Genomic DNA, 21,150 nt, shown 5'->3' on the forward strand with positions numbered 1-21,150 from the left:
GGCTTCCCGTCCGCTCAGCCGTACTTAAGCCACACGCCGGGAGGTTAGTAGTTGGGTGGGTGACCACCAGCGAATCCCTTCTGTTGTATGTTTTTGGAGGTTAGATGTTCACTCATCAATCCGACATTTTTGCCAAGATCGAAACTACAAGAATGCAATAGCAGGTATTGAAGATGAAAACAAGCTCTGGCAATGTCTAATACATAGCTAACGACCCGTGGCTACAGTTTAGACCGCGTACCAGCCTTTCTTCATGGATCCCTCCATGTCGCCCTTGGCCCGGTGTCCACATAATACTGACAGGATGATGCCGGAAGTCATCCACAATCCGCCTCCAGACCGCATTGCCTTCCATACTAGCTCGGTGTTTGAGCTGCAGTTTTGCGTCGAAAACAATCATAAATCCGTACTGCATACAGAGTCGGACCGCTTTATCAGTGCTTTCCAAGTATGCTTTCATCTGCAGCTCGTCCACATGCTGTACGAATCGGTCGACTATCAAGGCCCCAACCCCCTGCGAACGATATTCTAGCGAACCCACAAAGCGCTCCCACCGGCCACGCCACACAAAGTCAGTGACCACCATCCAGATGTTATTGTGAATACTGACAAGGAAGTGTTGCCTATTTCCCATTCCTTTCTTGATCTCCTGTTTACCCCTGTCATAGATGTGGGCCCAGCCTTTGTTCTTTTGACGGGGTAAGATTTTAGACCAGCATTTAGTTTCCCCAACAGCCTTTCTAACACCCCCGCCCCAGTTAACCCCACCGACCAACACCTTCTATGCGATCATTTAAGCAATGAGTCGATCCTGGTGAATTCTCTCTTTCTACCCTTCACATATTATCCTTTCACCACTGAGCTCACAAACAGGAACACCCAACGTGATAACAATGCCTGCCGACCTTGTCGAGGTTCTCATCATTGGCGGCGGCCCCGCTGGCCTAACAGCAGCCCTCACTCTTGCACGACAATTACACACAGCGATCCTCTTCGATAATCAGTCCTACCGCAACGGCAATTCCTCCTTTATGCACATGATCCCAACATGGGATCACAAAGATCCTGCTCAATTCCGAGAGCAGGCTCGCCAGGAGATTCTCTCCAACTATTCCACCATTCGCTTGGAGAATGCAAGTATCGCAAAGGCGGAGAAGAAAGACGACGGTCTTTTCAAAGTGACAGATGAGAATGGGCATTCTTGGGAAGGAAGGAAATTGATCCTTGATACTGGATCCCAGGACATTTTCCCACCCATTCCCGGCTATGCTGATGCCTGGGGAAAGCGCATGTGAGCTCCATATTCCATGACTCTCCACGTGCTATCTTAGATCTGAGCTAATTCTTTGGAAATAACTTCCACTGTCTCTTTTGCAAAGGATACGAGGACCGCAGTGCAAAGCGAGCAGGCGTTCTAGCCATCCAGTCCGCCGCAAATGTGCCGATGGTGATGCATCAGGCGGAAAATGCTGCCCAGCTGGCCGAGCAGGTTACCATCTATACGAATGTACAAGAGGCCCTTGACACCCAGTTGGCTGCTACCTTAGCCGATAAGGACAGCAAAACAGTGTTCAAGGTCGACAATCGTGAAATAACCGGTGTGTCGCTCAACGGGGACGATCTGAGTAATCCAGTCTCTGTTCAGGTCCAGCTTGCCGATGGTAGCCAGGTCGAAGAAGCTTTTCTCGTTCATAACCCTGACACGCAGGTCAAGAGCACCCTCGCTACTCAGTTGGGTCTGGACCTCGCACCTAGCTTTGTTCCCGGTACGGGCGATATAGCTGCCGCAGCCCCTTTCAATCAGACCAGCATCCGGGGTGTGTTTGCTGCGGGCGACTGTATGACTCCGTACAAGGTGGTTGCGGGCGCCATTTCTAGTGGATGCAATGCGGCTGTTGCGGCTTCAGCGCAGCTGCTTGCGAAGAAGCATGGCCACCAGCCGCTTTTCTAATTTTAACGTTTAGTGAAGATTCTAGATGATATGAGGGCTATACTATCCTGGTCAGATGTTACAAGACAAGGAAGGTGATGGGAAGCGGAACAGCTGTAAATTCTATACAGAAATTGAACATATGTCCAGAACCTGTAGAAAAGGCTAATTGGTGTCGTTCGAGATAGGGTCCCTGAAAGGCATGTAGGCAGCTAAACACCGATTGTCCAGGATGGTAGATTACACAACCTCAGCCTACACAGAATGGCGAGGGAGGCTTTGCAAGGACAGTTGTACGAGACATAGGAATGACAAATACGGCATGATAGGAAGGAATGCGCTGGAAACAAGCTTGTTCAGGACCCGTGGTTCCTTCCCCCTATTGATTCGGCCAAACGCCGAAACGGGGCAAAATTTCGCCGTTCGAGGCAACTGGTTTCCCGTCCCCGCAGTTCCTCGGCGACTGCCATCCGATCGCGTTTCTAACAAGAGCCGAACAATCCTGATCTCAAAGACCTACAAGCCGACCGCCTTCAATGTATACATTGCTTCAATGTGTTTCCGGTCGCTCCATTCATTATACAAGATTATTACGGGCTTTGTTGATAATAGACTTTCCCCAACCCTTAGCCAGGCGGTCTCCTACACGATCCGGTTTGGGAGAACAATTTCCGTTTACCCCATAGAATCCGTCATCGAGATATGTACTAATTTTATTAGTGCACGACTATTGTTTAGACATTCGACTATCTATTTATCTAGTCGAACCATATGCATAATAGCAACTTTGGGTATTATGAGTCAATAGCAACCATTGCTAATCATACCAAAAGCGTATCTGTGAGTCCACTGGGCAGCCATTACGTTTGCATCTCTCCATGGGACCCGAGAACTATGCCAATCCAATGTTTTGCCAACCTCGACTTTCCGGAGTGTTTCTGTGGCGGCCGTAAGATCATCCGCAAGGAAAAAAAGCCTCGTACTGAGGATACTTTTTTGGCAGGTATTGGTTATAACATCCGTTATCTGCTCGACATCCATTCCCACAAAAGGCGAGCAGAACATGTCGTCGACTGGGGGAACACTGGCTGATTCGGGATTCAGGAAATCGAGGGCGTGTATAATGTTGGTGTCTAAGAGTATCAGACCGGGGGGAAGACTTCGGTCGCTCGCGTATGCTTCGCTAAATATATCAGAGAGCATCTAGGAGAGTAGTGTTAAAACGGATGTGACTGTATTGGAGACGATTGAGTAAGTCTTACGTGTGGAGGGATGGATTCCTCCATGCAAATGATGCACACCAGTTGCTCGAGTGGATCAATCGGAGGTGGGACGATCGACATCCTCCTTTTCGTCTGGATAGTGAGGCTGCGGGTTGGCTCTACAGGAACTGGTGTCACCTGGTTGGAAGTAGAGCCGTTTGGCTTCGTCAGGATTGGCAGATTACTGGTGGACATTTTGTTGTTGTTAGGTTCATAGTATTGGATAACGACAAGATGCTGGTCCTTTAAACTGACCATCTGCAGACCAGGAACAAAGGGGTCGGAGTCTCCCAGTAATTAGTAGTAGCAAATGAGAAAGTCGGATAAAGGAGACTCGAAGCCAAACAAGCCTAAATATTCTTTCATAGAGGCTTCTACCGTCTTTTGTTGGCGACTTGCCTTAGCAACAAGTAGAAAAGAGACGGATATTAACGACATACTGGACATTCTCACAAAGTGCCCCGTTAGCTGCGCCGAGTCTCCTTGTTTGGTTCTCAACATGACCTTAGATCGTATAGAATGATGCCAGATACACAAGTAATGACACGGTCTTTTGGATCACTATTGGGGAATGAACATAATGAGGACACAATAAGGCGTGAAGAGACAAATGAACATTTGTATGTTGGGGGTTCTCTCCAAGGATTTTTCATTAATTGCATGAGATGTGTAGGCCCGGCACATGAAAAGTTCAAAGGATGATCTTGACAAAGTTTCACAGATAAAGTCACACAAACACGCGGGGCAGAGGAGGTACATTGGAATGGGTCTGGTGCCACTGTTTTGCTGAAATGAATGGCCTACAATAAATGACCTTGAACTATTCATATTACACAATATTGGGAAATTCCATGACAAGGCAAGGAACATTCCTTCCCGAACCGTGACGCCAGGAAGAGGTTGCAGTAATAGATGCATAGTTAATTGATTCCTGCAACTCTTAAATCCATGCTAACTACTCCTTCAATTCTCATTCGATAATTATATCCAAACTGAGCTGTAGTAGAATTTAAGTCTAAGTTCACCTCTCTCGTGGATGATAGCCCCCTCCGAATGTAACAAATTGAAATTACCCAAACGTACGATCGTCTCAGATATTCACTCCAAACTATTCCATCTATATCAAGCAAGGGATGTGGCAGAAATGATACTCTAGAGAGAAAAGTCCCTTCAGTCTGTCTCAGTTTGGCACCTAATTAACCCGGGAGACATCAGTATCACTTTCCGTAGGCAGCATATGAAGGCTTGAAAACACAGAGTGAAGAATTATTGAAAGTCATTACCTCCCCTTCAGTTCCAGTTAGCAGCCTAGTAACTTCATACTCAGACGTACGTAAACCCCATTAATAATGGCATACAATGTCCTACAATTGGCGGAGCGAGAAGATGCATTCTCTAAAAGCACATGAACTGCTTGTTGGATTAATTAACGTGAGTACCAGTGCGTCCAGGCGAAGGGCATGAATATTATGGTGCGGCTACAATGGGACTGCTGCCTTGGGTGCACTACAACTGGCCCCTGGCTTGTTACTATCCGCACAATATATAAACCGGGGACGGAGCAGGTCCGGACCTACGAAGTCATTAGAACCCACATGCATTAACAACCACAGCATACTAGAATGCTTGATCGTTTGCCTGATATAGTGCTGCTGCAGATTTGGGAATGCCTTGGCCCCGCGGCCCACAGTGTCTTCTCCAACGACCAAGGCTGGTACATTACCCCTCTGCTGCGGGTCTGCTGGCGACTCTACACAATGTTCATGCCCCTTGTGCACCAAGCGTTTGATATCCACACAGGCTCTTTCCCAAGATTTGAGAACGTCCCATATCTTCCATTTATTGTCTCTGCCACACAGAACACATGTCGGTATATTAACATTGCATCTGCCATTCAAATCCTTAGCGTAGAGGATCTGTTCGTTGGCCGAATTCCCAAGACTCCTCTTCCTCTCGACCCCGTGCTCCTCGAAGCCCTCTTGCAATCTCTCAAGGCACTCCCTGACCAGGTATGCTGGTGGCGCGAAGCACTGGAAGCCGGCCGTGAAGATGCATGGTTCTCCATTCTGCTGCTCCAACTGCCCAATTTGCGCAAGCTGGAGCTCAAATACCTTGACGCAACTTCGCCATACCTGCAGTCCATACTATCGCGGCTGACTGACCCAAATGACCCTCTCACAGGTCTTGCCCAGCTATCAGAGCTGAACTTCAGCCCTCAGATGCCTGTTGACTGCTCATATTTATCTAGCTTCATACCATTTACCCAGCTCCCTTCAATACAGAAGATTCGCCTCGTTAGAGCCATTGATAACTACCAACTCCCATCATTCACAGAAGAAGGCGACGCAACCGACTTGCTTGACACATCATCTCTTTCCCCGATCATTCCGCTGTATCAATCTTATTTCCACTCCGACCTAACGTACCTTACCCTCCACGGCTGCTACACCATTGCAACACTCTCCAGCCTCCTTACACGCCTTCCCAAGCTCAAATCCCTCATCTACCGCCACAACGACAGCGGTCTACCACAAGTCAAGACGCAAGCCACCACCGATCATATAAACCAGGATGCTGGGATAAATACCTCAATGCGCCAAGCATCACCCGTTGCTCAAACACTGCATGTCGCTACTTCAACTCCGATCAATATTTTGAACCCAGCTGAGCTGTACCTTGGTCTGACTGAAGCGCCTTGCAACTCCCTTCAAGAACTCTGGGTGACTGTAGAGAGATCTTTCCGTATGAAGGAATACGAGAGACGTACGCAGGACCTTCCAGGAATCCCTATCGGAGACCTAGGGGTATTTCACTCGCTACGGCAGGTGCGGATTCGTGTAAATAATCTCTTAACAGTGGTGCGGAATGGTGGCATTCCCCAAAACGGCACTTTCTCCAATGTCTGGGTGGGTAATGATTTATGGGATGTCTTGCCTTTGAGTCTGGAAGGACTGTTTTTAGAGGATTGTGATCGGGGAATATTGCCTGTGCTAGCGAGTCAGCTGAGACAGGTGTTGGAGAGTCAGGTAGGAACGAAGGAATATGTGTTGTTCCCTGTGATGAAGACTGTCGTGTTGCAGCAGCCGATCGATGAGGTGGACCGCGTGCCTTTTGTGTGTCCACCGAACATACCCCACTATTCGCTGGAGGCGTTTCAGCTGGAATATAATCATCGGAAGGCCGCGAATGATATTCAGCCGGATATATACGCTCTGTTGATGGTGTTAAAGAAGAGATTTACTACGTTTGATGTGGAACTGAAGGTGCTTGATAAATGGGACAGAGACGAGACTTTCCCTATGTAGCAGGCGGTTTCGACTCTTTGCAACATTATCATTATTGTCTCAGGACAGCTGAATACGAATAAATGAACATGCAACTCTCACAATTGATCACAAGTAAGTAGGCACAATGGGGAAATCATAACGTGAGGAATAGCTTCGCCCAGTTCTCCCTTACCATCTCCTAGCATAAATAGCCGTTCCACATTACTATTCCGAACACGCAGAGTAAATCAATAAACTCGGAAACAAAGTCTGTCAGGAAATAGAGAGCCTTGTCGTAGATCGGTCTAGCGAGGCACGCGAAGGATTCACTCAGCAGTATAAATTGCTAGTCAGATTAATCTGAATCCAGCCAAGACATACCCAACAAGTCGATGAAAATGGGATCCCAACCATACAGCTCCTTAAGGTCAGACTTAAGATGTGTATCCGGCTCAAAGTTGAGAGGGATGGATGACATCCACTGCTTCACGATTTCGATGTCTTTATAATCGTGAAAAACGTTTTGTTCGTTGAACCAGAACTGTTCCACCGCAAGCTTGCCATCCTCGGCATCATCCTCTGTGTTCAGCCTCTCCCTGTACAGTCGTAGATCCACCCCAATGGCTATAACCCCGTATACTGGTTGAAGAGTCGGGAATTTTGCCCGGATGTTCGTAAAGGCGCGGATCAGCGTCGCAACATGTTTTCTCTCGATAGCCTTCCAGCCCTTGCCGTCCCTGTCGTAGTAAGAATTGTGGGGATGACAGCTGAGCCAAAGAATGGAGGTTGGAGGAGCCGACCAATACTCTGTAGTTCCGGGCACGTCTTGGCTGGCGTGTAGAAACCGTTTGGACTCCGCGCGATTTAGGTCAAGAGTGAGAGTAGTGACGCTGAAGTCATCGGGTAAGGCGTTATGAGATTGGGTGGGGGCTGCCATCGTGACTGCTTTCCTTTTTCGTGTTGTCACGTGCATTGGAAAAAAGGATGTAGTGACGGCAGTGGGATTATAAGTAATTGCCGAGGCTGAGCTGCTGCTCTGATATGTACTGACAGGCAGTGAAATATGGAAGATGAATGGTTGATCTATTTATAGACGTTCATTGAGATATATGGTTTCCATCCAGTGACTAGCACAAAGCTTTTGTCTTCGTAGTGAAATATAATTTGTTATTCATAGAGTATGTGCCTAGTACTGATAGTTGGAATGTGCCTTGGTCAATATTGGTTTAGTCACTGCTAACTTTAACCATAACAGTTAGGCATATTGTTCTACGGTCACCAGACTTGGTTGCTAGACTCATAGCTACCATTGACTGGGACTTTTCGTTAATTGATAAAAGTTCTCACCTGTTCCTATCATAATCCAAAATTAATCAGACATGTAGAATCACTAGTAGACACACGACCTGAGACAGTATAGCGCCAACTCAAAGCCCACAGGGGGTTCAAATCCCCAGATTTGAGGATGCACTCGACTAAACTCCGCGTGTCACAGGTAATTTCCTATTTAGCTATCGAAGTGAATCATAGAGAAGTGCTAGCCACTCCAAGACATGAATTGTTCACTTCCTTTCAACTGCTTTCAAAAGAGGCTTTGTCCGCTTTTGTCCGCTTTTGTCCGCTTTTGTCCGCTTTTGTCAAAAGCCTTTGTTTGTTTGCCTTTCCGCGTTCCCGGTTTTCATACGTCCTTACATTGACTCTCTCACCTGAAACATCTACAATATGTTGCTGCGAACCAGTGAATAGATCATGCGTGTGGGCTACGTTCGACACTTTTTCTCCATTTGAGGCTCAATTGTAGAGCTTATATATAGTAGAATCATAGATGAATACACAAGAACTTGGATGGAATATTATTATTGGTGCACGGGCCTACCACCCCAGACACTCATCTGCGCAGATCTGTGCACAATCTCATTGAGACTTTGGGTCTCTGCTCCTAACGCCTGCAACCTCTCTCTACAAGATGGCTGTGTCGCAGGCCCTTGTTTTCTAGGCATTGCGTCTAGGAGATGGGACAGAGTTAGCGCACTTAGCATCTGAGCTGCTTATATTACCGGATGTATCCAAAGGGTCATGGTCAAAAAGACCGAAGGTAGTTTGCTGCGTGGCATAATTAACTCATACATTATGAATGATTACTCATTTTATTAGAGATAGATAGAAGATTGACTAGGCCCATTCCCTCACGGAGCAGGTTGACTTGCCTGGCCCCCATCTTTCTCCTTCTCCTCCATACTGAACTTGGTATCCAACTCCTTCCGCAACGGAATCTCTTTTTCCACAACGACCAGCAAAAACGCCAACCCAGCGAAAGCCATAGAAACATACCACACCGTCTTAATAGCATCAACATAAACACTAACCACTTGTGCCCTCGTCACTGCATCTGTAATCGAATCCATAAACGCCTTCGTAGCAGCCTCATATGCCTTCCCGTCCCTCAACTGCTCCGCAACACTGGAGTCCCCAATCCTCCCCAACAAGGCATTCACCCGATTATTGAACGCCGCTGTAGGTATAGTCGCACCCCATATAAGCCCGAAACTGCGAATAAACGCCCACGTTGAAGTTGAGAGCGCCGTATCTGCTTCCGTGAGCGACGCCTGCACGGCAGGAAGGAGGACGGGCAGGGCAAGACCTGTCCCCACCGCACTAGGAATCTGAAATCCGACCCATTGGCCCGTACTCGCGTGAGCTTTTAGCAGAGTTAACAGCCCGAATCCGATAATCATGAACGCGAAGCCAGCATGTTGAATGGGACGGTAGCGGCCAAGTTTGGAGAGTAAACCGCCCGCGGTGATGGCAGCCGGGATCATGAACAGAATAGTAGGGAGGAGTTGGACGCCCGAACGGCTGGGTGAAGCGGCAAGAACAGCCTGGAAATAGACAGGGAGGAAGTACATGACCGCGATGGCGGAGAGGCTGTGCAGGAAGGTGAGGCCGAAGGCCGTAGCGGACGTGCGGTTAGCAAAAAGGTGTAGCGGCATGGTGGGGTTCGGGCAGTATCTCGGGGAAGCTTCGTAGAGGAAGAAGACAGCGAATCCAACGAAGCCAAGGACTAAGGGGACAATGACGCGGAAGGAAGACCAGAGGTATTGGCTACCACCCCAGGAAAGAGCGATCAGGACGGAGATCATAGAGAGGACGAAGAGGGTGTTGCCGAGCCAGTCGATGCGTTTCAAGCGCTGCAGGTAATCGGGAGTGCTGTCGAACTTTACGCGCAGGAAAAGGAATAATGTCACCATAGCGGCAGCGCCGATGGGAACATTGAGGTAGAATACCCAGCGCCAGGTGGTATATTGGACTATGAGGCCCCCGAAGAGAGGGCCCAGTGTGGTTCCGATGGCGATGAGGCCGAACATGAGACCTAAGTAGCGGCCTCGTTCGCGAAGGGGTAGCAGATCGCAGACGATAATTTCGATGAGTACGTTGATGCCCCCTGCACCAATACCTTGGATTAGTCGACCGGCGATTAACATGTCGATGTTACTGGCGCCGCCTGATATGCCGCTACCTAGGGTGAAGGTCGCCGTGCTGATTATCATGGGCCATCTGCGACCGTAGATGTCGGCGATCTGGCCGAATAATGGCTGAAATGCTGTCCTGCGATAATGTCACGTTAGACGAGAAACAGTCTATATGGTGAGCGGTCCGTACTGAGTAAGGTAGAATCCATTGACCACCCATACGTAAAGATTGGCACCCCCAATGTCTGCTGTAATGGTCGGGAGAGCAGTGGAGGTGATGGTCGCTTCCAATGAAGTCAAAAGTCCGGAGAGCGCGAGCGCCGCGATGATCGCAAAGAAGCGAAAGGACTTTTTCTCGGTCGCTAGTTGGGGCGCTTCGTTGTGCTCTCTATGGTTCTGCTTCTCGGCGATTGTCTCATTAGAGGAGACTTCCCCTGGTACATTGGGTGTGATGCTTTGCTCTGGCTCAGCGGCGGATCTTGTTGTGAAAACGTTCTGCGCCGAGTTGGCAGTCATTGTCTAAGAGAGATAAGCCCTGACGCTTATTGTGGGAATAGAAAGATATCTTATTCCAGTTGAAAGAGATTTCTGGAATTTATTTGTATAGGCTCGAGAAAAGACATGACTAAACACATTCTAGGCTTGCGTCCAAAGTAGACTACGTATAACGCTGCAGGAACAGCATCCTGCCCAACTCGATCTGTCCCAAACCCTCCAATGAAACGCCAAACAGTGTACATATTGGGTGAAGGCAGTGTTCAACTATGGAAAAATAGGAGTGCAGTTAAAACAGAGTGTTGGCAAATCATCCGGATGATATTCAGTGTACAGATCCGGCGAGTTGGGAAAGATTGGGGAACGGATGATGACAGGATCCGGGGAGGAAGGGAAGGAGTGAGGCGGAGTCGCACAGATCCGAGCCGAGCAAGAACGGATGATGGATGATCTGTTGGATTGAAGGTAAGAAGAGTATTCAGACTAAGGCTGGACGAAAAACCCTCTTGTGAGGAAAAAAAAAAAAAAAAAAAAAAAACCAGTCATGTCGAGCTTTCTTCGGCACCAGTTTCATACTATGTAAATAGCTCCACCGGGGGTCCGTCGCAGACTAGACGAGCTCCAACCAATGTCTCGAGTGCTTAATCTCGGACCTGCTCACCATATCCCCGTCAAAAATCATAGACAATATGCGACCCTTGGGTTTTTGAAGCAAACCGACCAATGACTCGGTGATCGTGGTAGAACAGATGGCCTGAGATATACTACTAGTTCATTCGAGCCGCGAATTTCCAGTAGATTAAGCACTACAGACATACCCAGAGGCAAACAGCCTTCCAATTATCACAGATGCTGCAAAGCATCCCAGCGTAGCCCAAAGCTACGTAGAGCCTTCTACCACTAGACAGTGGCGTCTGTTTCAACTGCTGCCCTAACTAGTTAGTAGTAATAGCAACAAGCTCAGCGAGGGTGCAGACCTCACCGCCCTATAGACCGTTCAGAACTGGCAGAAACCAGCGAACCTCGGAGCAAAAACCTCGGATATAAGCGGATTTAAGCCATTCCAGCCCCAGGAACCACCAGTCGAGAATCTGTGATTATTTTGGGCGGTGAAGGGTGTAGTCTGCGGGAATGTTGTTGCGGCCTCAGGCCTCAATGAAGGATTTGCGCTCTTCCGCCTTCCGGGAAAAACCCCCCAATCCAAATGCACAGAGCGAGAGTCCGGCTTGTATAAACGCTCCACTTCCTTCCTCTGTAGCTAGCTAAAGAGAAAAGTGTCTCGGTATCGCTGCCCCGACTTTGCCCCGAGTTCCCGACCGAGGCCGCCTGCAGATTGCGAGTTGACTCAACCCCGCTGCGGACACCGAGGTAACTTGAATCGCCTTTCATGAAGCATCATCACATGTTCCTGTTCTTCTTCCATTACTACTGATTTTTTGACCTTCATTTACCGCCTGGAGTCGGTTTCACGTCCGGAAACATACCGCAGTTAATGGTCAACTCAGACCTCCACGAGCCACCGTTCAGCTACTGCTCTCACTCCCGTGAGGAAGATGTGGCCCTAACCTACTTAGATTCGGGCGAAGTTAGCCCTATGATGCATGATTCATACCCAGGTGTTCTATCTTTTGACCCTTCAAGTCACCGGTATCCAGTGGACGAACAATGCGATGGCAACCAGCATATGCGTCATCTACACAATGTTACAGAAACCTACGACTCCTTCGGGCAATCAAGTCTAGATTCATCTATAATGGAGAATGATTCTCTACATGATTTTGTCCGTGCGGATTGCATTTCTCACGAGTCCCTATATGATTCCAGCTGCCCTGAAGCATGGAGCATGGCGTCCCTAGATGCAGGCGCTTTCATAGGTGAAAGGGCCGTGGACGCTCCTTCGGCGCTTGCATCCGGTTCAGAGTACGAACAGGGTGGGCGCAAACGCAAATCTCATTATTATCCCAGAGAGACAGTTCGTATTCTGAGAGAATGGCTTGACCAACGCCAGGAACGTCCGTTTGCAACTAAAGAAGACCGCGAAGAGCTTCTGCAGCGCACAGGATTGACGCGGGCTCAGTTGCGCAACTGGCTTGCAAACACCAAACGTCGGGGAAAGGTTCGATTGTCTACGCTACAACAGAATGAGTCGTTACCACCGGGTGCTGTTGACATCCCGCATCAATCTGTGTCGCAGATGACACCTTTCGAGCGCTGGAAATATTCCCCACCTGAACATGAGCCTGCTGCACCGAGCGACATAGCTCAGGCGCTGTCGAACCTTCCACCCGGCTCTCACGCAGAACTAGCGATAGGTTCAGTGAATTCTGCAGCACATTCATTAAATTCCGGGACCAGCCAAGATTCCCATCCTGGGCATTGGGATATTTTCCAAACACCATCTGTTGGCAGCCACCAAACCAGTAGATCTTCCAGCTCTAGTATATCGATTGCATCTGCCTTCTCCCAGCGCTCATTACCGCGCTCTAGTTTGCCAGGTCAAAGCAACTATCGCCGTCATCGTCGCCGCCGCCAGCAGCGAAGCAAGGCACCAGCTCTTCCTAACAATCTAGCTCCACCTCACGCTCCAGAGCTTCGTCGCTTTCAATGTACCTTCTGTACTGATACGTTTAAAACTAAGTATGATTGGCAGCGACATGAAAAGTCCCTTCATCTGTCCCTAGAGGAGTGGACCTGCTCGCCCTTTGGCGGTATTGTCCCTCTAGACGGCCACAACGTGTGCGCCTTGTGTCTGGCCATCAACCCGGACGAGAAGCACCTAGATCTCCATGAGTATTATCTATGCCATGAGAAGGGCCGACAGGTGCGAACCTTCTCCCGAAAGGATCATCTCCACCAACACCTACGCCTAGTTCACAATGTCAATTTTGGATCATGGATGGAGAGCTGGAAGACTAGCATCAATGAGATACAATCAAGATGTGGTTTTTGTGACACGAATCTCAACACCTGGACAGAGCGTGTAGAACACCTTGCGACACATTTCAAGGCTGGAATGGACATGCGCCAGTGGCAAGGAGATTGGGGATTCGAGACGGCCGTACAAGGCTTGGTGGAAAATGCTATGCCACCATATCTAATCGGTCAGGAGCGGTTAACGACAAATCCTTATAGTGCCAAGTCCGCCAAGGCGCTGGAGACAAGCTTCGAGGCCGACAGCCCCGCTGTTGCAGGGACGGATCTCGTCGAGGACGTCAATCACTGGCGTATCCTGGAACGTGAACTTACAGATTATATCAAAAGTCAACTGGAGATTGGTGTTATTCCTCCCGATTCCACGTTACAAGATATGGCTCGCATGATCGTCTATTCCTGTGACGATCCGTGGAACCAAACCTGTGCGGATAATCCTGTATGGCTGGGCAACTTGAAGCGAGAGGCTGGAGTCGAAGATTTTCGGTCACGACAGTCGATTATGAAAACTACTGGCGAAAGTGGCAGACTTGGCTAACGTCTTCGACGCATTTCCGAGAAGGATATCTTTTAAGCGCAGTCATCTTACCGGTTTCCTGATCCACTACATTCCTAGAGCATTGAAGCGATCCCTCACTACTCTTAGCGTCTTCGAGAATTAATGATTAATTAATATATTCTGGCAACTTGCTCCCTAGTGTTTCCAGTCTAAACCAGTCACCATAATGCCCTCCGAAGCATTACCATGTCCGGAAGAAAACAACTGACATGTGATGTCGAATTGTGATTGGGCTAATAAATATAGTGTGTGTGTCGAATTAATCATGCACCAGAATGGCAATCTAGACACCGCCTGGGAAAGACAACTTATATATATATCAGCCTCCGAGTCAAGATAAAGACTATCCCGCGAGGTCCGCAACCCCTCACGTCGTCATTTCATTAAACCAAACCCAGCTGATAAGCCAGTCCTAACCTCAAATGCTTCCTTCACCGGCTTTCAGCAACAATTGTTGGTTCGGCCACCTCCGTGCCAAAGTTATCAGACGCCATTGGGAGATCCGTTGGAGTTCCTGACGAGTGGAGCGCGCTAAGCAATCTAGGGTCTCGGATGGAATGCCCTGACGGGTGAAGATCGACAGACCCTGGATCCTGTGGCTGCCGCGACTGGAAGAACGTGCCAGGAACGATGCTATCTTATCGGCTGCTGCGGATGCAATGTAACCTCGGAGTTGGGAGTCCTACCGTGTGCCGTGTTGGTTGTCCCTGTTTGTGGCCTGATTGATAGGAGGCCTCCGACTAGATGGTCCTGCATGAGGGGGCAGGTAATGGGGGGATAAATAGGGCGTCTTGTCCCGGGGTGTTGGGGCTTCAGACACATTCTCTCTACATCAATTCCTCTGTAAATAGATCGAGGCGGTAGCCGCAGCACCGACAGTCATCATGGTTCAATTCAAGGTACGGACCGAAAGTCCCCGCCACTCTGACATTATGGGACTAAACTAGGTATTGCAATCAGAGCATCATCGCCCTTCTCCCCCTCTTCCTCTCCGTCTCGCTCGCCTCTCCCTCGGCCAGGAATAACCTCGAAAGCCGCGAAAGCTGCGAGTACACCTGCGGAAGCACCTGCTACTGGTCTAGCGATGTCAGCGCAGCCAAGGCCAAGGGATATTCTCTCTACGAGTCTGGGGATACTATTGACGACTACCCGCACGAGTACCACGACTATGAGGGATTCGATTTCCCAGTTAGCGGCACCTACTACGAGTATCCTATCATGAGCGACTATGATGTTTATACTGGTGGCTCGCCCGGAGCGGATCGCGTGATTTTCAACGGAGACGATGAGTTGGCGGGTGTGATTACGCATACGGGTGCTAGTGGTGATGACTTTGTGGCTTGCTCTTCTTAGGAGGGTGTGGTGTAAATAGACTGGTGTTATGTGAAATGTCAAGTTTATGAGGGTGACAGAATTTCATATTGTGTAAGGGACAGATTTGCGATTCTAACGTGAGAAAGAAGGTAGACTGGTAAGGGTGGAAGTGTCTAGGGAAGATGAACTGCGGTCGCATTACTTTCTCTGCTCTACGTGTCTTTCGAGAGGCTACCAATGCGCCTGTTAATGTTTATGTTGAAAGGTAGCACCCAGACAAGGCAATACTACTCTTTAGATGGTGTCAGCCTCACCGGGATGTGCGCATCTTCCTTCAGCGCCTCACAACGGCTTTTATACACACGACCCTCCTTCATCACCCCAAGGACGCATTCCTCCGGCCGGTCGAAGATAGTGACATCCTCAAGCGGATTCTTACTGAGGAAAAGAATGTCTGCCACAAACCCCTCTTCAATCTGTCCGATCCGCGTTTCCTGACCCATCATCTTCGCCGGGTTGATGGTCGCGCTCTGCAGGACAGCCAGCGGGCTGAGAACCTGCGCTCTGAGCGCAAACTCCCCAGTCTGTGCTATACCTAGAGGACCAAGCAGGTCGCTTCCATAGCAGAGAGTGACTCCCGCGTCGGACGCAATTTTCAAGCTCTGCATGCCAGCGCTCAAGACCTCGGTATTCTTAGCCTGTCCATCAGGGGGGAGATATCCCCTCCAACGTTCAGAATCCATCTGCGCATATGAGATAAGTGTCGGAGTCAGGTAGATACCTCGTTCCGCCATGATCTTTGCGACTTTCTCGGTGATGAAATTACCATGCTCGATCCCCTTTACACCATTGTCGATACAATGCATAATAGCCTTCGGGGTATAGGCGTGCGCTGTAACATAAGTGCCCGCATTCTCAGCACATTCCACCATAGCCTGGATCTCGGCTTTGGTAAACTGCAATTGGTCCAACCGATCTGTCGGGGTCGACACCCCACCGGAGCCCATGATCTTGATGAAATCAGCGCCCGAGCGGATCTCCTCACGAACCGCTGTCATGCATTCCGGCACTCCATTACATATGCGCCCGAGCCCGTTGGTGTGTCCTCCACAGCATTGCACGTGGTCGTGCGCAGCGCGAATATCCCCGTGGCCTCCTGCCTGCGACAGGGCGTGTCCGGCAATAAATAATCTTGGCCCCGGGAACACGCCGTCCTCAATTGCCTGTTTCAAGGCCAGCTGTGCACCTCCGCAGTCTCGTACGCTCGTGAACCCGCGGTAGAGCATCTGTGTGGCGACGTATGGCTGTCGCAGGAGGGATACATCGTTGAAATTCCCAAACGCCATGGATAGATCTTTGAAGCCGGGAACGGCGACGAAGTGCACGTGGGCATCAAATAGACCTGGGCAGATGTACATGCCATTACAATTTATGATTGTGTATTCCGGGGGTGGCGGACCAGGTAAAGACGATGTAATCACACTAATCACTCCCTCACATATCAGCACGTAATGATCTTCCAATATTGTACCGCTTGCGACCTCAACAATATTGGCGTGGGCAAGAATATAAAATCCAGGGTCTGGACGGAGCCAGGGTTTGATATCTGTAGTGGACGCCATGGTGAATGAGGCAGAACGGTGGAATTGAATCGAGAGGAGGAAAGATGGATGAGGAGGCGAGGCAAAGAGGGGAAGCGCTGGATGATAATGAGGGGTCGGCATTCGCGGCCGACGATCGGCGATCAAGAATCCTGATAAGCAGATAGTCATGGCATCTTTATCAAAATGTAATGAAGAGCCTCGGCATTATGCCCATCAGCCTGCTATATTAAACACTACGCAAGATATCTATCTAAGGACCTAATTCGCTTCTCTGGAGACCTTTACTCTCCAGATCACCTTATCTTCGGCCCCGATGTGCTTGGGAGTGTCAGGAAAATCAGGGTCTCCGATGTCCCCGGACAATGTAACAAATTCATAGTTTCGGAGCAGACTAGGGCTAGTGATGACAAAAACATAACAAGAAAACACGGAAAACTCTCATCAGGTACTTAGGAAAAAGCTTCCACCCATTCGCGCACCCACTTCCGGATCCACCCATCTTGAACCGCTGGAATGCTTCTTAGTATAGCACTCGACTTTGCGGTCTTTTCTGTCGCCGGTAATCCATAGACCGCATCAGTAGCGAAAACATCTAGATAGAAATCTAACATACGCATGGCCGAATGCATACCAGACAGCCTTTGCTGCAAGACTGGCGGGTCTGGTGCTTCAGCCTGTCCATCTAGTTTTGGGTTGTGTACATGTTCCGGACTGGACATTTGAAAGTCCTGTTCAATTTGGACCCGCCGTATCCATTGCTGGAATGTGACGGATTTGAGTCTCCGCGTAGTGATGCGCTGTGTCTCGTCGATGATGATATCGTGAACAGCGCGCCAGTCGATGGGGTGAAGGTTTACGGGGTGGAATACGTGAAATAAAGGGGTGGCAATACCACCCACTTGCCCTGCTTCCGTATCATCCTTGGGAGTATCCTCAATCAGGAGGTCGACGAGAACGTGTGATAGCAGGTCCATGGGGATCCAGTCGACGTGACTGCATCGTTGTCCCAGAGAACCCGGCAGTGTGCCCATCTGCAACGAAGCGGCAATTAGGCCTGATAACCAGTCGTTTTGGCTCCATACAGATGGGCTTTCGGTTGCGCCTGGAACGTAAGTAAGGCGAGCAATAGAGATCTCCAGACCAAGCCGGTCATGAGCATATTGAAGGAGTTGTTCCCCAACGTATCTGCTTTCACCGTAGCTGTTGATGCTAGGACGGTTCATTTGCACAGTTTGCTCGGGAAGGGCTGCACAGTCGCCATGCATTTTGAGAGGTCCGGCCATAGAAGACACCCAAAATAGCTTTGGACGATTTTTGGCAACTGTACATAATTCGAGGAGATTCACTAGGCCTCTTAGATGCGGCTCGAATGAGGAGAAGGACCAAACGAGGTTATTGGCCCACGCAGTGTGAATAATCATAGTGACGCTTCCTCGGAGGTCCCCGTAACCACCAGGCGATAGAGCGAGTTCCTTCTGGGATAGATCTACCTTCAAAAAAGTCACATTCTGCGGATCCAGATTGATTTCAAGCTGTCGACATCGGTTAGCATATAGTTGCTCTGCGCGACCATCCTCCACGTTCGAAACACAGTAAACATGCTTGACCGAGGAATGTTTGAGAAGCGTGTCGAGGATGTATGGTCCTACCCCGTTCATACTATCGGTGATTAGAACATAATGTCCCTCGGGCCGCTGTTGCGAAGGCCCCGCCCGAGGAATTCGGTCGATCATTTCTTGATACGTCTCTAGAGCAAGGTATCTTTCTGCGAGTCTTCTATCGATCGTAGACTGTTGCTTGTCCTTGCCATTATTACAGCTCTTATCAATCAAGGCCCTTGTTAGAGCTGTAATAGATGGGTTTGTATACAGTATGATCGGAGAAACGCCCGTGTCAGGTAAGTCTCTTCTGAGGATCCGTACTGCGCTTAGAGTTTGTTGAGAGTCCATTTCTCGAACATAGAGATCTTCGCTCTCATCTAAGTGGTCCCACCACGTAATTTTTTTGATGGTCTTTTTGATGAAATTAGCCACTGCTTCGGGCGTGACATTTGGTCAGGATTAAGAATGCATTGCCCGTCCTCAATGGAAGTATCAAGTGCAATCGATGCATGAAGTGCTTCGAGTTCCTGCTGGTATGACTCAATTGTCGCTGCGCGTTGAATAGTTCCTTTTGCAGAACGCTTCATTGGTTTTTCAGACTGAGTAAACAGAATATGGGTCTTTTCAATGCGTGCGTATGCGGGAACGACTTGATTCGCTTCTTGGATGATGGGCCATATGGTTTCCAATAATGCGTCACGATCCTTAGATTCTGACTCACCCACATCATCTTTTTTCTCCACCAATAGTATCGGCTGGAAATGCTGTGATCCTGTAACTAGAGCCCCCGAAATTAATCTGCTGCGAGATGTAATGCAGTGCTCCATGCCGACCGGGTTGATCTTCTCCCCATTGGTAAGGACGATAATGTCATCTCGCCGGCCACGCCACGTCCACAATCCCGACTTCTCGGGTGATGGATGGCGCTCAAAAAGATCTCCTGTTGCATATTCGCTTGCGTCTGTGAAACCAGGGTATGTAAAGACAAGCTGCTGTGTCTCCACCAGTTTTTGACGAACCATGCATAGTTCATACTGATCATCCATTGCAGGTCGAAACTGTAAGCCCATATCTGGATGGAATTCAAGATACTTCCAATCCTTTGGTTTGCGATATGAATTGGACAAAATCATGGGTAAAAGCCCTAGTTCTGTCGAACCGTATTGGTTGTACAAGGGAATCTTGACTGCGACCACGTCCCCTACTTGTTGTGGGAGGTCTCCACCGCAGTAGATAATACAATCTAAGCTTAAGGCACAGTATTCTAACAGATCAGGCTCTTGTACCAGCTCTTCCAGAATCGATGGAGGGACGATGGCTACCTTAGCCTTGCTTTGCTATATACCCTCCACCAGTCCCGAGGCTGATGGGATCGCTGCTGAAACTGGGGCAACCATGACAGTGCTGAATGGTAGGGCATTTAGAAGTAGGCTAACCAAGCAGGCACCCTGCACTGTGTTAGCTCTATTCTCAAGTCGCATGAGGGGTGAGCTAGTCCAGGGCCCAAAGGAGAGCATACATGAAAGGGAGGAAGAACTAGAAACACTCGCTTCCCATAGTAAAGCTTGCCGAGACTTTCGTATTCCTCAGGGGCATCCAAGCAATGCATCTTCATTCCCTTCCTTGCCGTATCATGCGTGAATGTCATAGGTCTGGGTAGTCTTGTTGAGCCGGAAGTATGGATGGTCAACAGGGGTTCGGACAAAACCTCTCCGAGAGACCTCGAAAATGGAAGGGGTGGATAAGCTGTGTCAAGGTGCTCTTGTGTTGTTGGTACGTCCAACACGTGCATTTCGTCTCCCTCTAGAATTCCGGCAATATGTGAGGGACGTGGTGTAGGGCAAATGATAACCTTGCACTGGATATGATGAAGTAGTTCGCGTTGCACAGAGACGCTGTTCCTGGGCGAAGGGAAAAACATCTATCCTAACATAAGAAAATGCTTTCACTCAATCCTTATGGGTTGTAATCCACATACCGAATATCCAGCTTTAATGGATGCTAGTGTCAGCACACTATATCGCATATCATTCGGTCCGATGTAGGCTAGTTTCGTTGACCCGTTGCCCATTTCGAGGTTCTGAATCAGCCATCTGGCAACGCCGTTGACAGCATTAGCAAGATCATGGTAGGTTATCTTGCGGTATCCCTGGCTATATGTTGATTGGGATAGAGGATACTCTGCGAAGACAGCATCTGGTCGAAGATGAGCATAATAATCCAATATTTCTGGTAATGTGTGCTCAGTCGGATCAAAGTCACTAAGGATAGGGTATGCTATCGTGGTCGCTGTATCATAACAGTTTGGCGCTGTGTTGTAATTAGGTGCCAAAAGCATCTGTCGACGGGATATCAGTCTCCAGGCCGCCACTACCTCGACATAAGCACTCTCTTCACGCTTTTCTGCGCGATGAGGTAATCTGCCTACTTGAGCTTTATTCACTGTGTGATATTTGTCACCCTCATCGAAATGCCCTGACATCAATATCATGAGATGTTCTCCTGCTATCATGCCACAATACTGAGGCAGTGTGGGCGGTATTGCAGTTACGCGTAATACACAAGCGTTTGCAAATTCGCTCATGTGTACTATAATATCACGAGCACATCACGGCCATAACAACCTGATTGCCAGAATGCTGATCTTCTGCACCGATAAAAAGCAGTAAGCCGTCTGCTGTGTCACCTAGAACCAAAGCCCTATCGACGACGTAATTG

At 49.0% G+C, this 21,150-nt stretch overlaps 9 protein-coding genes across 9 annotated transcripts; 4 read left to right on the forward strand and 5 right to left on the reverse strand.

Moving 5' to 3' along the window:
- Positions 1–829: 829 nt before the first annotated feature.
- On the forward strand, positions 830–1,951 carry BO87DRAFT_462508 (NAD(P)/FAD-dependent oxidoreductase; the record flags this gene model as incomplete). Its single annotated transcript, XM_025629167.1, has 2 exons — positions 830–1,291; positions 1,396–1,951. The coding sequence occupies exons 1-2, from the start codon at positions 894–896 to the stop codon at positions 1,949–1,951; spliced, it is 954 nt and encodes a 317-aa protein (XP_025475504.1). The 5' UTR covers positions 830–893.
- A 780-nt stretch (positions 1,952–2,731) lies between these two features.
- Positions 2,732–3,387, reverse strand: BO87DRAFT_446384 (uncharacterized protein; the record flags this gene model as incomplete). Its single annotated transcript, XM_025628208.1, has 2 exons — positions 2,732–3,133; positions 3,193–3,387. 2 exons carry the CDS (start codon positions 3,385–3,387, stop codon positions 2,732–2,734), a joined length of 597 nt encoding a protein of 198 aa, XP_025475505.1.
- Positions 3,388–4,949: 1,562 nt separating this feature from the next.
- Positions 4,950–6,497, forward strand: BO87DRAFT_400706 (uncharacterized protein; the record flags this gene model as incomplete). The annotated part of the gene is made up of 1 exon (XM_025625546.1): positions 4,950–6,497. One exon carries the CDS (start codon positions 4,950–4,952, stop codon positions 6,495–6,497), a length of 1,548 nt encoding a protein of 515 aa, XP_025475506.1.
- A 101-nt stretch (positions 6,498–6,598) lies between these two features.
- On the reverse strand, positions 6,599–7,395 carry BO87DRAFT_367664 (uncharacterized protein; the record flags this gene model as incomplete). The annotated part of the gene is made up of 1 exon (XM_025621898.1): positions 6,599–7,395. The coding sequence occupies one exon, from the start codon at positions 7,393–7,395 to the stop codon at positions 6,814–6,816; it is 582 nt and encodes a 193-aa protein (XP_025475507.1). The 3' UTR covers positions 6,599–6,813.
- Positions 7,396–8,644: 1,249 nt separating this feature from the next.
- Positions 8,645–10,475, reverse strand: BO87DRAFT_446390 (MDR family MFS transporter; the record flags this gene model as incomplete). Its single annotated transcript, XM_025628209.1, has 2 exons — positions 10,119–10,475; positions 8,645–10,064 (listed from the first exon to the last, which is right to left on the reverse strand). The coding sequence occupies exons 1-2, from the start codon at positions 10,442–10,444 to the stop codon at positions 8,645–8,647; spliced, it is 1,746 nt and encodes a 581-aa protein (XP_025475508.1). The 5' UTR covers positions 10,445–10,475.
- Positions 10,476–11,676: 1,201 nt separating this feature from the next.
- Positions 11,677–14,266, forward strand: BO87DRAFT_462510 (homeobox and C2H2 transcription factor). Its single transcript, XM_025629168.1, has one exon. The coding sequence runs from the start codon at positions 11,916–11,918 to the stop codon at positions 13,890–13,892; it is 1,977 nt and encodes a 658-aa protein (XP_025475509.1). The 5' UTR covers positions 11,677–11,915; the 3' UTR covers positions 13,893–14,266.
- Positions 14,267–14,738: 472 nt separating this feature from the next.
- BO87DRAFT_367668 (extracellular guanyl-specific ribonuclease RntA) lies at positions 14,739–15,380 on the forward strand. Its single transcript, XM_025621899.1, has 2 exons — positions 14,739–14,812; positions 14,874–15,380. Exons 1-2 carry the CDS (start codon positions 14,798–14,800, stop codon positions 15,264–15,266), a joined length of 408 nt encoding a protein of 135 aa, XP_025475510.1. The 5' UTR covers positions 14,739–14,797; the 3' UTR covers positions 15,267–15,380.
- Positions 15,381–15,400: 20 nt separating this feature from the next.
- Positions 15,401–16,918, reverse strand: BO87DRAFT_169058 (amidohydrolase). The gene has a single exon (XM_025618319.1). It carries the CDS (start codon positions 16,847–16,849, stop codon positions 15,515–15,517), a length of 1,335 nt encoding a protein of 444 aa, XP_025475511.1. The 5' UTR covers positions 16,850–16,918; the 3' UTR covers positions 15,401–15,514.
- A 362-nt stretch (positions 16,919–17,280) lies between these two features.
- On the reverse strand, positions 17,281–21,016 carry BO87DRAFT_446393 (NRPS-like enzyme; the record flags this gene model as incomplete). Its single annotated transcript, XM_025628210.1, has 7 exons — positions 17,281–18,667; positions 18,701–18,802; positions 18,880–19,769; positions 19,818–19,880; positions 19,952–20,290; positions 20,411–20,661; positions 20,695–21,016. 7 exons carry the CDS (start codon positions 21,014–21,016, stop codon positions 17,281–17,283), a joined length of 3,354 nt encoding a protein of 1,117 aa, XP_025475512.1.
- Positions 21,017–21,150: the final 134 nt, after the last annotated feature.

The sequence above is a fragment of the Aspergillus neoniger genome (assembly GCF_003184625.1).
Source record: "Aspergillus neoniger CBS 115656 unplaced genomic scaffold BO87scaffold_40, whole genome shotgun sequence".
Classification (NCBI taxonomy): domain Eukaryota; kingdom Fungi; phylum Ascomycota; class Eurotiomycetes; order Eurotiales; family Aspergillaceae; genus Aspergillus; species Aspergillus neoniger.

What these genes read in the sequence shown, in the direction of transcription:
- BO87DRAFT_462510 (XM_025629168.1), top strand. Translation starts at nt 11,916, where the DNA reads ATGGTCAACTCAGACCTCCACGAGCCACCGTTCAGCTACTGCTCTCAC.
- BO87DRAFT_169058 (XM_025618319.1), bottom strand. Translation starts at nt 16,849, where the DNA reads ATGGCGTCCACTACAGATATCAAACCCTGGCTCCGTCCAGACCCTGGA.